Source organism: Onychostruthus taczanowskii, unplaced genomic scaffold (assembly GCF_017590055.1).
Source record: "Onychostruthus taczanowskii isolate IOZ18803 unplaced genomic scaffold, ASM1759005v1 scaffold18, whole genome shotgun sequence".
Lineage (NCBI taxonomy): Eukaryota > Metazoa > Chordata > Aves > Passeriformes > Passeridae > Onychostruthus > Onychostruthus taczanowskii.
In genome coordinates this window covers 10158944-10173756 of record NW_024499017.1, presented here as the reverse complement: position 1 = coordinate 10173756, position 14813 = coordinate 10158944, and the positions used below count along the sequence as shown (strand labels likewise).

The 14813-nt window shown below is 43.2% G+C and overlaps 1 protein-coding gene across 2 annotated transcripts in view; it reads right to left on the bottom strand.

Annotated features, from left to right (window-relative positions):
* The window catches only part of CDH13 (cadherin 13), a 433407-nt gene extending 425057 nt beyond the window's left edge, over window positions 1–8350 (bottom strand). For both annotated transcript variants that reach the window (XM_041400548.1, XM_041400547.1), the window contains exon 1: window positions 8206–8350. In XM_041400548.1, coding sequence (XP_041256482.1) covers window positions 8206–8250 — 45 coding nt within the window. In that variant the 5' untranslated portion in view covers window positions 8251–8350. The remainder of the gene's footprint in view (window positions 1–8205) is intronic.
* Window positions 8351–14813: the final 6463 nt, after the last annotated feature.

Here is a 14813-nt window from a genome sequence, read left to right as displayed (position 1 = left end):
CAGAAGCCCAAGTGCAAGAGAGCAAATGGTTTGAGAATGTTCAAGGCCAGGCTGGACAGGGCTTGGAGCAGCCTGGTCTAGTGGAAGTTGTCCCTGCTCGTGGCAGAATTGTTGGAATGAGAAGCTCTTTAAGGTCCCTTCCAACTCAAACCATTTTATGATCCATTATTAAGGAAAGATTATCAAATATGCACCTGACTTGTGTAGTGTTCAGGTTAGAGCTGTGTATTAGTAAATTGACAGGAATATCAATATCCTTAAATCAAGATTTATAGTGTTCAGAGTCCAGTTAGTTCAATCTAATCATGAATTATGAAAACAAACATCTTAGAAAACAATAAATTCACTTGGCCTGGTACAAAATACAACCTTCTGGTAGTGAGCTAGCAAATATGCCCAGAAACCAAGACAGAATTTTATGCATTGTTCTATTTTAATATCATTCTCATTCATCTTTACCCACAGGTATTTTATTTTGAATTTCACCTGGATAATAACTGGGACTTCCTGGCACTTGCAAGACCAGTTATCTTGGCAGAAGGTCAAGCTGAACACCTTTTATTTTGGCTGGTTATTTAACTGCACAGATCAACTCAAACCTGCAGCTGAGATACCCATTCTTGCTGAAAGCACAGTTGGAGCTGCTCAGCTTCCTCTGACAGAGCTCTGAAACAATGGGTTTGATGGGGAAGGAAATGCCCATCCAATTCTAATGCCTAATTCCATCGCCTTTCACTCAGGGACCAAAGTACCAGATGCTCTGAATTTCCTGCTTTGTCAACTCCAGAGCAGTGCTATGTTCAGTTCTCACATTCTGTTATAGCTGTTTGTTGTCTGATAAAATGCAGTTCCTCAGGGACAGCACAGGGCTGTCTCAAGAGAAGTGTATAAATACACCTTATTTGGCAGCAGAGGAACTCAAAGCAAGAAGTTTTGTCTATGGGAAATTGCAAGATTCTGGAGACACTATTTCTGGGGTTTTCTCTGCTCCCAAGCAGTTACCCACGGCTGAAAATGCAATTATACACAAGAACACTGTAACAGGCTAAGGAAGGGGAAATTTTACATCATACTCCCCTGCCTCTATCCTTTTATACAAGCTGTGCATCATACTCCAATTCCAGGCAGCTGAGATACCTCCCTTTATACAGTGACCCCATGGACAACTGCCAGATTTTGTTTTGCACTTACAGGTTCAAAATCCCCTGCATTTGACTTCAGGACTCTACTGACAACTTGTACAGAAGCCCAATTCCAAGTTATGCCAAGAAGATGAAAAGAAAGAGATTGAGTGTCTATAAAGTAGATGAGCCAATTATCAGCATGATAAGTGCTTTGTAACACGTTTGGGATTTTTTGCTCCGTAGCAGTTTGAACAAAACTCAATGTGTCAACGCTTTTATGGATTGATTTGTAGCAATATAAGCAGTTATCCATGGTCTTTCTACGTGTGCCACAGCTGTGCTCCTGCCCATGTGGCAGCCAGCCATTAATGCAGAGAATCAGGACTCCCTCAGCTGAGTGTCTAGCCAAGTTTGTCAGCCTTGCCTTGGAGCAGGAAAGGAGCCCTCAAACCCAGCCCAGGGAAGGGAGAGGGGTAACAAACACACAAAAAACTCACAGCTGAGGTAACCTGAGCTTACAGGTACAGATATTTGCAAGTGAGCATCTCCTGTCCTGAATTCCAGTTTTAGGTGTAAATATTTCTTTGCATACAACCACCTGAACAGTGCTGAGACATCTTAATGGCCTAAAACCTGAGATTTTCAGCATTTTGAGTCCTTGTTACACACAAATTCCACAAGGTCCATCTGCCATGATTGCTCAAAATCCTAAAAAGTCTGCAAACTTTTAGAAACCCACTTGCTGTCTGCATAGTTAACACAGCCTTCATACACACAAGAATTATTTGCTCTTCATTAAATACCAAGCTGCAAAGTCCCTGGGAATTAAATATTAACTTTTCGAAATATATACATTGTCATTACTAATAAGGAATTAAGCATTAGTTGTTCACAGCAAGAGAATGAAATAATTTAGACTAAAATAAATAGCTATTATTAGTGGTTTGCTAGGGTTTTTTATTTATTTAAATGAACATTTTGGGAGCAAAACCTTTATCAAGTAGAGTCTAAGGAATCCTAGGTAATAAAATCTTATTAATTTCAGGGATCTGTGTATGTGTGTCCAATTTTGAGACATTTCAAAGACTTGAAGGTGAATGTTCAGTTTCCTAAGAACAAGGCCCATAAAGATACCAAATTAGACATCCATACATGGACATTCAGAGATATCAGAAGCTATTTAAACACCTTAATCAGCTTTTCCAAGTGGTTAGAGATACTGAAAACCACTGTGTGTTGAAAAGATTCACCCCACTCTTAATAACTCATATTTATTTTAGTCTGCTCATAGAACTGTTCTAACCAGCTCCATCAAACCAAATCTTAAAATCCTTCTTTTTTTCCTCTAGCCAAGAAAATTAATGGTGCAAAACAAGAGAATATTGGATAAGATAGGAGCAGAATGGGTTCCCTTCATATGAAACAGCAAGGCTTTCAAAGATTTAGATTCTTCCATTTGACAGACAATACAGTTCTCACCACACAAAAAAACAAACAAAAAAAAAAACCTTTAAAAAGCAGTAGTGAGCAAATTTCCAAGACTTCTGAATAATGAAACAGTGGCTAATAAAGCAAGTCTTATTTTTCTCTCCTCTTTGGCATTTAATATCCTCCTGATTTGTGTACACTAACACTGTGTTAGCTGCAGGACACGTGAAGTGGCAGAAAAACACAGCCTCCCATCTGGGCTGGTCCCTTCCATCTGGTGATTAGGGCAGGGCACAGTGCAACCATATGGCCATGATCAAGAACCCACTAATATCATCCAGAGTTAACTGGGAAATGCAATAGCCCACTTAGTCTCCTAAGGATGACAAATGCCTCTCATTCTGTTTCTCCTCCCCAGTGGACATTGTAGATTTGTCTTTTTGCCTGCACAGATGAATGTCTAGTTAGAATCACAGAATACGTGGAATTGGAAGAGACTCACAAGGATCATCGAGTCCAGCTCCTGGCCCTGCACAGGACCATCCTCCAGAGTCACTCCACGTGCCCAAGAGCATTGGCCAAATTCTTCTTGAGCTCTCTCAGGCTCAGTGGTGCAACCACTGCCCTGGGGAGACTATTTCATCCTCTGGGTGGAAAACTCCTAACATGAAACCCAAACGTCCCATGACACAACTTCAGACCATTCCCTGTGGTCCTGCACTGGTCACACAGGGCAGAGATCAGTGCCTGCTCCTCCTCTTCTCCTCACGAGGAAGTTGTGACTGCAATGAAATCACCCTTCAGTCTCCTCTTCTCCAGGCTGAACAAGCCAGGTGCTCTCAGACACTCCTCACACCACTTCCCCTCAAGGCTCTTCACCATCTTCATTGCCCCTGATTTGGACAACAACAGGTGCAGCCAGTGAAGATAAGAACTGTTTCTCATTCTTTTCTCTGATCTTTTCACAGCCTTCCCCAGGACAATGCCTGGGAAAGTTGTGCCTGTTGTTCTCTGTGGCCAGAGAGCTGCAGCCACAGGTTTGTGCTGTCACAGAAACTCTGAAACCTGAGGTCAAAGTCCTGGCATGCAGCACACTGGTGCAACCCAGCAGCTGAAGATTAGAGCTGCAACTCCAGCAGTGATGCAGCAAGAGTGGAACACTGAGAGCTCTGTTATCTGCCTTGCTTTTACATATTAATAGAATGGGAAGAGCCTGCTTATCTTGCAGCAAAAAAGAAGAAAAGGAAAGCAGAACTTCACAACTCCTTGAAGGGGCACCACTTTTGCCATCTATGTGGTTCTAATAGAACCTGCTGCACTGAGACAGCTTTTAGGAATACCCATTTCTTAGCTGCCAAGTCACTAAAAGCCAAGTCAATAACTCCCAGTGGATCACAGCACAGATATTAGTTGTGCTAAGAAAACCTTTTTGAAGTTTTGATTCTAAGAAACAGAAAGCAGGACACAACATATCACCTAAACTATGCCTTAGATTGAAGGATTGAGTCTCAGGGGGTACACAAAGTGGGGTTTAATTACCATAATTGCAGAAGCATTTTCATGTTTTCACTTGTCTGCCATAACAAACCCCCCTTGCGTAGCAGTCAGGGCTGTGGTCAGGTCCTGTGTAAGGATATTTTTAGAGGTTAGAGCTGTAAGCCAAAAGCCATCGTAATTCACCAGTGCCAACCTTCCCTCCAAGGTAAAATTTGGGAAATAGGACAACACAGCTGCTGGAATGGCTCTGTGTTTTGGGAGACACCATCTTGTGAATGAGATATGCAACTGGAAGTTGGTTTTTGACTGCATAGCCAAAACCTATGGCCTAAAACTGTGGGGAGCAAGCATCAGCCTGCTCACAAAGTGCCCATCAGTAGAAATAATTATACAGAGCAATTGACAATTGACTTTCTGTAACATTTTTAAAGCATTTCTACAACTATGATATAGCACAAGAACCACAGGACTTCTCTAGAACTCTCAAATAATAAGACCAACAGCAACAAGATAGAACAGGGAGGTACTTGGTCAAAATTTGAGCATAATCTGCAATGTTATATTAACACACTTCTGTGAGCAAGACTTGTCTTTATTCCTGAAGCTGTTAAATTTCTTTTGCTTTCAATACCTGGTGCTGCCTTTCAAGCTGTGCACAGAGCCCTCTTCTGGAGAAATTTGAACAAATAAAAGCTTAAGAATGCAGCAGTGTGGGCTCTGCATTAGGGGAAAGAGTTTGAGGACTAATTTTCTCTATTCACTCTAATGACAAGCTTGTAAAATCTACACATTTTTCCAATTTACTTGGTTGCAACCCAGTGAAACGTGACAGTTATTGTCAAAATTATCAAAAATGCAGGGGGTTTTCCTCACCCTGTAAGCCTTACTTACAAATTTTGAGTCCTCTCTCTGCATGAAAGGCATGACATAAAAAGGAAGCCTGTGAACAACTTTTGGTGTAAAACAAATATTTTATATGCAGATTTTAGAAACTACCCTTTGGGGAAAATGTAAAACACAGATTTTTAATTCTATCAGATCAGAGTATGCATTTACTGCTTACTGTACCGTGAACTGCATAAGCTACCAGAGTACATTTAGTTTTTATTGTCAGCTTCAGATCAATAAAGCTGTATATTATAGTTATGCTTTGGAGTTTTAAAGGTGAGTCTGAATTAAAGGATTACTTGAAACATCTCTCTCATTTATCCCAGCTAATGCTCAGTTTTCCTCTTTGTGAAAACAGAACAGTTGGTAGTAGTGTAGACTAAATCTTTGCAAAAGGAAAAATTCATTTAATGCTCACTGTTTACCTCAGTTTTTGCATACATACTTAATGAGCTGCTTTGATATGAAAAAGTGCTTTTCCATCTTCATCCTTTTAATGCCTCAAAAGGCAAAGTTTTTCTTCTTTAAAAACACAGTTGAATTAGAGGCAGACCAAGAAAACACAAAAGCCAAGTTACTAATTTTAGAAATGGGTTTTTCATTAAGAATAAACGTTTTACAATCCAGGTTCCTATTGACATAAAAGAATTTCCTCAAACTTTTTTCTCTACACTGCAAACTTTGCTGTCATTACTTTGAAACTAAGTTATCACTATCTTCTGCTTCCACAGCAAGATTACTAGATTGCTTCTGCTTAGAAAGAATTCTATCAAACTTGGTCCTTTCTGGTTCCACTAGCATTGCATTATATGAGACATTCTTGCTACTCCTAAGGGAGAAAAAAAGAAAACATGCAGAAAAAGATCCCCAAATGTGTTACAACCACTACACAAGCAGATGGCTGCATTTGTTTAATATATTGTTTCTCACATTCTTCTGTTTACTCTTCCTGTCACATGAAAGTTGTGCATGTGGGGTGTCAAAGAGAAAAGCCAAACAGTGTTTCAGTAAATCCCATTTCTTTCCCTAGCATGGCACCCACTCCAATTCATACTTTTGCCTGCCAATACTCAACAACCTAGACCTGCAGTCAGAATTACATACACTTCCATATTACAGTCTGATTCATTCCCCAATTCATTAACTCTTAGACATGAACTGGAAAGTAAACTTGGACATGCACTAGCTCACATGGTGGAGAGAGACATGACCAGAGAGAGCTGTACAAGCTGAGAAAGAAGGTGGAGTGCAATTTGAGCACTTCACCTGCAAGCAAGGGTAAAGCACCAAGCTCAGCCCTGCAGTACACAGAACTCATCTCAGCCCAGCCTGGGGAGAACCTCTGGAGCATCACTGAAAGTCATCAACAAAAACAAGAGGGTGTTTTCAGAATCGGGTGTCTGCACCTTGTCAGATTTTTAGTCATTAATGTTAAAAAAATGCCAGCTATGTTTCATAGGCCCTAGAAGTCCATCCTCTTGTATCACATGCATTCTGCTTTCCTGCAAGCGACCACTAAAGGAAATCCCAACTCAAGATTATTAATTCAGCGTTGTGTTAGAGAAGCTGTACCAAAAAAAGACTGAAAACAGAGAGAAAGCCAAGCAAAGCAGATGGGAGGTCTCAAAGCCAAGATGAGAGCACCAGTTCAGTACATCCACAGGTTACCCTTCCACTGCCTGTGCCCTCTCTCTCCCCCAGCATTGCCTCCCCTGCCAGCCCAGGCTGGATCTCAGCCCACTTGTGACAACTTCTTGTCCCCAGGAGCCCTCTGGGTTCCCCCAGCCCACGGGACAGTGCTCAGCCCTCCCTGGGCAGCAGCTTGGCCACTGTCCTGGGCCAGTCCCAGCAGAGCCAGAGGCTGCCCTCAGACACTGCCAGGGAGCCCAGCCCTGGCTGGCAGAGTGGCCCTGCCAGGAACTCTCCATGTGGCACCAGCACATGCTGCTCAGCACCAAACCCATGGCCCAAGGCAGCTGCTTTCATTTGTTCCACTCCCGGGAGCAGGGCTGGTATCCCGAACCCACCCAAATGCCTTTGTGCTTGCTCACTCCCAGTCCCAGCCACCGAGCCTCCGCTGTCCCACAGCTCCAGCCACCCACGTCCCTGCCCTGACTCCTGACCAGGTTAAACCAGGACCTGAGTGCCCAAACCTTGATCCACAGCATGTGGATCACCCAATTGCCTCCTCCTAACACTCTGTGCAGCTGCTCTGGCAGTAAAGCTCTGCCAGTTGTGATCCCTCACCGTTTTCCTCCTTATTGCCCTCTTTGGGATTAGCAGACCTGGTGGAGACTGCAGTTACACAAACACGGGGGGGTCAAGCTCAGAGTCCCAAGCACTTGTTTGACACTAAACCCCACCAACCCTCCAAGGGTTAACAAACCCACTCGATCCAAAAAGGAATTAACTTTCATCCCTGCAGAGGATCTCAGCCCACTGTCACCAAACGCAAGTTTAGGAGCCCCCGAGACAGAAGGAGGGAGAATGCACTTAAGCTGGACAACAGCAAAGGATTTCCAGCCCTGCTCTGAGCTGCCCAAAAGTGAGCCCTGTGACAGCAGCGAGAGGAAAAGAGAGTGACCAGCTGAGAAGTGAAAGCCCAGCGAGTCCCCGTGCTTTGACAGGCAGCAGCAGCGGGGCTCCGGCAGCTCCGTGTTTTTAAGGCTGGGTGTTTTTTCCTCTGCTTTCTGGCAGAGGGGGATCTATTACATTTAATAAGAGAAAGGCTACACAGCAAGTCACTAACGGAGTGTTACACATCTATCAGGAGAGTACGGCGAAGGGAGCCTTTTGCAAGGTCTGATTTTATTTTTCCTCCATATTCCCCCTCTCCAATTCTTTTATTTAAAAAAAAAACAAAAGCAGTAAATAGCTTGAGCTGCCTGTAACAGTCTATAAACCTACTACCCAGCACAAGGCACAGAGAACAGAGGCAAATCAAAGTTGCAGCATTTGATATGACAGAAAATATTGCCGCTGCAGCTGCAACCGAGACACTTGAAAGATTCCCCCCACCACCTTTCCTGAAGGGAAACAAAAAAATGCTATATATCACACGGCAAATTGGTTGTAATTGTAAATCAGGGAGCTATGAGATCCTGCATTCCTAGCAACTGGCTTAGAGCAGAGATCCTGCATCTTTAAACAGTAATTCAAGCAATGTATAATTACTCAGAAATCAGAGCTGAATTACAAATACTTTCAAATCCAAATGCACAAAAGCAGAAAGATGAAAGAAAGCAAGGAAAAAACACACATTTCTTACCTGGGACAGCAGAAAAGACAGAGTAAGTTGAGTTTTGTGCTGCATTTTGCCAGACTAGAAGGTACCAGAGGCTTTTTCATTCATGCACTCGGCTGCACTGAGCATATTTTCACTGTGAAACAGCCTTTGAGAAGAGACTCTGCCTTGAGAGCCAGCCAACTTCCCAAATAGATCAGCAGCATCATCACTAAAGCATTGGATAGAGTCTGATGACCAGAACCAATGGCTTTACAAGGATGATTTCTTCACAAAGCATCCCCATTTTGCATCACACATATTGAGCAAGCACCTCTACAAACACAGCACCTTTAGAAAGCATTTTTGCTTTGGTGTATTTCTGTGTTTAGTTTTAATCTAACATCATGCTTTACATATCTCAATAGTATTTTCCCTTTTAGAGAATGGAATTGAACAGAAAGAAATAAGAGCAACTCTGAGCACCACTGCAAAGAGATTTTCTTTATTAAAATGTTAATAAGGTAAACTTATTTTTAATAATTTTAAAAAAATGACCTCTGCAGTTTTGGTTACTTCCAAGCCTTAGAAAGAGAACACAATGAAATTTTTCAGTGCAGTAGAAATACAGGTTATATTTTGTGTTTTCCCCTCAATCTCACAAACCACAACCAAGACAGATCCATTCTAGCCTGCAGAAAAAATGCATCATAAGGCAATAGATTTTATTAACTGCTCAGGTAATGGCAGAATTGGCTTTTAATTCAACAAACTAGAATCTAGGACAGAGTTTCAAAGGTGCACGTCCTTCAATTAGAAAAAGTTTCCTGTTTGAAAGAGGGGACCTGCTTTCTCTGGATTGGTTATGTTGCAGCCCAGCAAGCAACACAGGCAGATGGACCAAAGATTAGGAATGAATTCCCCTGAGTGCGTTTCCAACTCCTCCTCCCTTGCCACTCCCCAGTATACAACACTCCAGTCTTTTTCTGAGTTGTCTCCTGGCAGTCACCAAGGTTACTTAGCAGTACCCTTCCCCCGTTTCTAGAAGGATCAAAAGTCTCCTCAGCTCTCATCAGTGATGTTTTTCCCTCACTTGCTCATCCAGCAGAACCAGCTGCCATCACTTTCTGCTCTGCCCCGCCACGGGTGGCTGCTGTGCTGGTGGAGATGAGAGGAAACGTGGGGAGGGAAAGGCAGGTAGGCAGATAGAAGGGATAAAGGAGCTGCCAACCACTTTGAGCTCCCCAGCATCAGCAGGAGCTCCCAGCTGTGAATAATGTTGTTTGATGCAACCACTGCTAGTCTACTGCTCAGAGCTTACATCTTCCTTTACATACCCACTGGACCAAAACTGAGGGAAAACACTGTCCCTCCAAGTCCAAACCCTCACAGGCAGCAATAACTCTCTTCCAGTACCTCCATTACACATGAGTTTAAATTAATACTCAAGTTGGAATAGAATCCAAACAAAACCTAGCAGGAACTACCAGCAGCAATAATAATGCTCTACATAGCCACAAAAGGTTCACTACTTAGATATCAAAAGGAAAAAAAAGCAGGTAGGTTGCTTTCTTTTTTGGCGTAGGCAGAAAGGCAGTTTTGCAGGGTAAAAAAAAAAAAAAAAAAAAAAAACCCTTTATAACTAGAAATACATTACTGGCCACCTCGCATTTCTCTTTGAGGGAGTCACTTTGCCACCAAATATAATTCCCAGCCTCAAGAGGAGCACCTAAGAATTTATAAGCCAGGCTGGATGGGGTTTCTAGGGCAAATCCCACAGAAAACAGCACCAGCCATTCCACAGTGTGCACAGCATTTGTATGGGGGCACTGGGATTTGGACATTCTTAACCCCACCAACGGGGCCAAACAGCTGAGTGAGTTACCAGACCAACCAGAAGTAGGTGGTGGCTGAAAGAAACAAAGGCATATCTGCATCCTGTTTTACAGGAAAGGCACTCATTTAAAAAAAAAATAGCAGTCAAGTCATGGGGTAGATGATTCACTGCAAGATAATGTGACATGAGATTTGAGCCAACATGAGCAGTTATTTTCTGTACAAGGCACAACATGGCTATGGGGCCATCCCAGCACAAGGGCAGAGAGGGGAACAAGGAGGCTGAGGTGTTCCCAAGGGTCCTGCAGGAGCATGGCCATCCCTACAGCCATGGCACCCCTCCACATCCTGAGGGGCAGGGCACCACAGCCTGGCACAAGGCAGGACCTGCCTCCCCAAAGGGCTCTCCCAGCAAAAAGAAGCCATATACCACAGCCCTTTACCTTCAGAAACAGCCAAGACCCTCTAGCAACAATTAAAGAGAAAATCATTTAATAAAAACCAAATTCATCAACATTTTACCTCCAGTTCCACAGAGCTTCTTCCTCCTGTTGCAGCCCGTCTCTCCTGCTTTGGCCTCTACTCACAGCTGCTCTTACTTATCCCCTAAAAGGGCAACTATTGATTCCTGGAGGGGTGATAACTATCCCTACAGGGGTAATTAACCATTCTTGGAGGAATAATTAACCATTCCTGGAGGGGCTAACCCTTCACAAGCCACTACCAAGCTCTGGCACAACATGGCGCCCAAGCGTGAGGGCGGCTGTGCCCATCGGCAGCGCTTACCCACAGGGTCCAGCCGCGCTGGGAAATGGCCTTTTGGCACTGCTCACCTGAGGAGAATTCCAGCTCAGACAATGCTCATCCACAGGGTCCAGCCGTGCTGGGAAATGGCCTTTTGGCACTGCTCACCTGAGGAGAATTCCAGCTCAGACAGCGCTCACCCACAGGTCCAGCCATGCTGGGAAATGGCCTTTTGGCACTGCTCACCTGAGGAGAATCCCAGCACACACAGCCCTGGTGCTGGGGTCCCCAGCAGAGAGAGGGGGGCAGCTGCTGCAGTCAGGTGTTTGACCCCTTGCAGGTGGGCCCCCAGCCTAGCTGTGTCTTCTGGGGTTAGGCACAGAGTCTTCTCTGTAATTATCTTATTAATGAAGGGCTGGTAGGCTATTAATTAGAAATTAATAGTTGGTGCCTCTGTTTCAGCTTTAGGTAATAGAAGGAGGTACAAACTCTACAGAACTTTACTAAGGAGGTGGACAGGAGGCAAGACTGCAGGTGGTGGAGCGTGGGCTCCCTCTAAACCCCAGCTTGGGGCAACATTGCTTCACAAATGAAATAAAGCCGAGGTGCCATGGAGCCACAGGAACAGAAATAACAGCCCCAGGTTTAAAGCATAATTAATGAGAGGGTCTAGACCTCCCCTTTTACAGTGAGCTGTGCTTTTCTTAACTGCAAATACAAAATATGTAGTAAGCTTAGGCAGTGACTGAGAGGGTCCTGGTTCGTGGCAAAGAAAGCTTCTGACAAGACCTTTTCTGATCCAAAACCATGCTAACTGATGGGTGTAATATGGTCTGTAGTCTTTAGACACAAAATGCCATCTTCTTCACTTATAAAATGTGGAGCAACTTGACACATCAGCTCAGTCCCTCTCCATGACATTCTCTGGCCACAGGGGAAATGCTGAGCTGAGGCTAATGTGAACAGCAGTAATTGCCTGCAAAACACAAGGATTTTTTTCTGAGACAGACCCATTAGCAGATGAGGGAGTGACTGCGTGCTGCCAGAAATGCCTTTTGACCTTCAGAAGATTTGCCCTATTTCGTAAAAGCTGAGGATCAGCTGCCATGAATCTATCAGTACAAGGGGAGTTTAATTTCCCATTAAAGTGGGTCACATGAGAACCTGGATGTGAGAGAGGGGGACTAATTTCACCTGCTGTGGTACTGACAATTTACAATCTACACTCCTGGCTGCTTCACCAGGTTGCATTTTCTTTAAACCTGGGAAAAGGTTTTAGCCTTGGGCAACAGCTGAGGGTGTGACAGTAGGACAAGAACTCGTAGTAAATGTACCTGGATTGAGCTGGAATCCATAGAGGAGTGAAATCCCATATTCCTGCCTGAGGTTCTCCGGCAGGAATAAGTGAAGCCACTGGCTGCAATAATGTTTTATTCTGGGGGGATAGATACTCAGAAGTCTGCAACAGAGCTGATTTAGTGAGAGTTGGGGAACGCTTTCCAGGTACTCTGGTTTTCTGCTTGCCAGCTCTGTCAAAATAGGTTTGGGTACAGATTTCCAGTCCTAGCGCAGCTGAAGTTTCTTTGGGAGAAATTCACCAAAGCACCAGAAAAAGGGGGTTGCAGTTTGAATTTGAGCCCACAGCTTTTCATTTTGTACCCAGCCCAAGGGCTCTATAATACCCCAAAGTCCTACAACACTCTCTTACATGAAGGATTTACTGGCAACAGAAAGTTTGTCATTAGTTCAGCTCTCTCTAAAACCTGTGAGACTTCTGAATGCTTTGTGTACTGTTTCCCTACATCCCAGCCCAAGCTCTGGGATAGTAGAAGGGTTTTGTTCTCATACTTACTAACAGGCAAGTCCCAGGCAACACAACAAACTGATACTTCAGTGGAAAGAAATAGGGTGTGTTCCATTGTCAGAACAGGACTAAAAATGGTTAGTCAAACAGGAATTTTACATTTTAGAAAAATCCTTAAGGGACCATCCACCCTTTTCTGTACAAGTAGTAATAATAATAATCAAAGAAATGCCTGTTCTTGTCAACACAGGATCCAGTTTTTCAGTTCTTGTAGGAGTAAAACCTATTGCTGTTTGGGTTTTGCATGTTTTTGGATCCCTGAGCCATTTAAGCATAAATAAATTTTATCTTGAACTTCTAAAACTGAGCTCTGAGCTTTCGTAAACCATTCTAGAGTAACAATTTGCAGTAATGAACATCTAAATTTCTAATCCTTACTTGAAACTATTCCTTAATTCAACCTTCATCTCAACCAAGATCGGGAAGGAGTGAGATGAGCCTTAGGTATCTGGTGGGTTGGGTTGTCCACAGCATCTACTTTGTGGAAAAAATTTGGTTTCATTTCCTTTCTCCCTCTGGGTCCCTTTGTGGAAGAAGCTCTTGCTCCTCAGCTGACTCCCAGCATCTAAGACTTTCCTGGAATAGTGCAGATATTACCCCATGTCTGTTATGAACTTGTGCCTTTCAGCTGAATCACAGGAATTGATCTTGTCCTGTGAGCTTGCCCCAGCTGCAAAACTTCCAGATTTAGTGGCAGTCTGGAGTAATTCAGCCACTTGTAATCCTACACCCCTATCCATGGGCAGGCTGTTGAACTCTTCCTCTTTATTTACCCTCTTTTCAGTAATCCAAAGGCACTGGAATGGGCTGAAGTCACTGTCCCTGGAGGTGCTCTAAAACAGAGTGGATGTGGCATTGGTGCCATTGTTTAGTTGATAAGGTGGTTTTAGGTCATAGGTTGGACTTGATGATCTCAAAGATCTTTTACAACCTAAATAATTCTGTGATTCTGTGATCTCACAGGCCATCAGCAAAGGTGTCCTCCCCACACCATATGGATATAGAAAATATTCTTGCAGTGTTCCAGAAGGAAAACTGAGGCACACAATAAAAAGGGACCCCATTAAGATCATAAAGGTGGACAAACCCAGAGCTGCAAATTGCTAAATGCCTCAGGCACTGGTTCTTTTGTGCACTGTGGCCTTCCTGAGGGACCCTGTTATTGTGCAAACCCCAAACTGAGCAACAGCTTCATTCAGCATCTCGTCCTTGGCAGGGCTATCTGTTCCCATTCCTCTCATGTGCCTCTCCCTCCTTGTTTTAACACCGCTGCTCCTTTGCCCTCCCTCCCACTCATGATTGTATCTGGCCTGAATACAGGTGTTCTGGAAGCAATTACAGCTTCGTACAAGGAGAATATGATGCATGGCAGCTCATTAGTTGTTTGCCATTATTATGGGAATGACTCCTTGTTTCCCTTCTGACCTCAACTATTGTCTAGGAAATGAATGGATATAGGAGTGAGAAAATTTGTTTTGGCAATGGGATCTGTATTTTCCAAGACTCGGTAATATTGAATTCTGCCCAGAAATACAAATCAGAATAATTAACCAAACAAATGCACAAAAGACCTTATCATTGCCTATTTTGGTAGCAACTATACTAACTCAAAGTCATTATTTAAAATTCACTGTGCAAGTTTATTAGAAAAGTTACTTTTATACATTAAAAAAATAACATTTCCACAGGAAATGGGAGAAAAAGCAAGTTATCACTGTCAAAAGTTCTTCTAAGACATATCCAAACTCAAGATACTCATCATGAGTAATGGGAAAGTTAATACTGCAGGAATAAATTAACCACAGAATTTTAATGGCTTTATTGTGTGACAGTTTCTAAAGCCCAACCAAATATCAGCTAGGAAATTCAAATGTGAGAGATATGCTCTTAAATCTCACTGTTATGGATTTTTTTTTTAAATCCCTTCTTATGATATAAGGGTCATTTAAAATATTCTACCATGAATATACAGCTTACTTATGGGTAGAACATTTCACCATTCTTACCCAGGCACAAGCCAGCTTAATCTTTCATCTTTTCACAGAGGAACAGCAGATACATAAGTATATTTTAGGGGGAATAAAATAGTTGAGAGAGAGAGGGAGAATGTGTCAGTCTTTGAATATCTCTGTGCACAGGGCTTGAGCTGACACATCAGCCCAGAGCTGTTAAACCTCCTGACTTTGGGCATAGCTGCTTGCACTGGAGG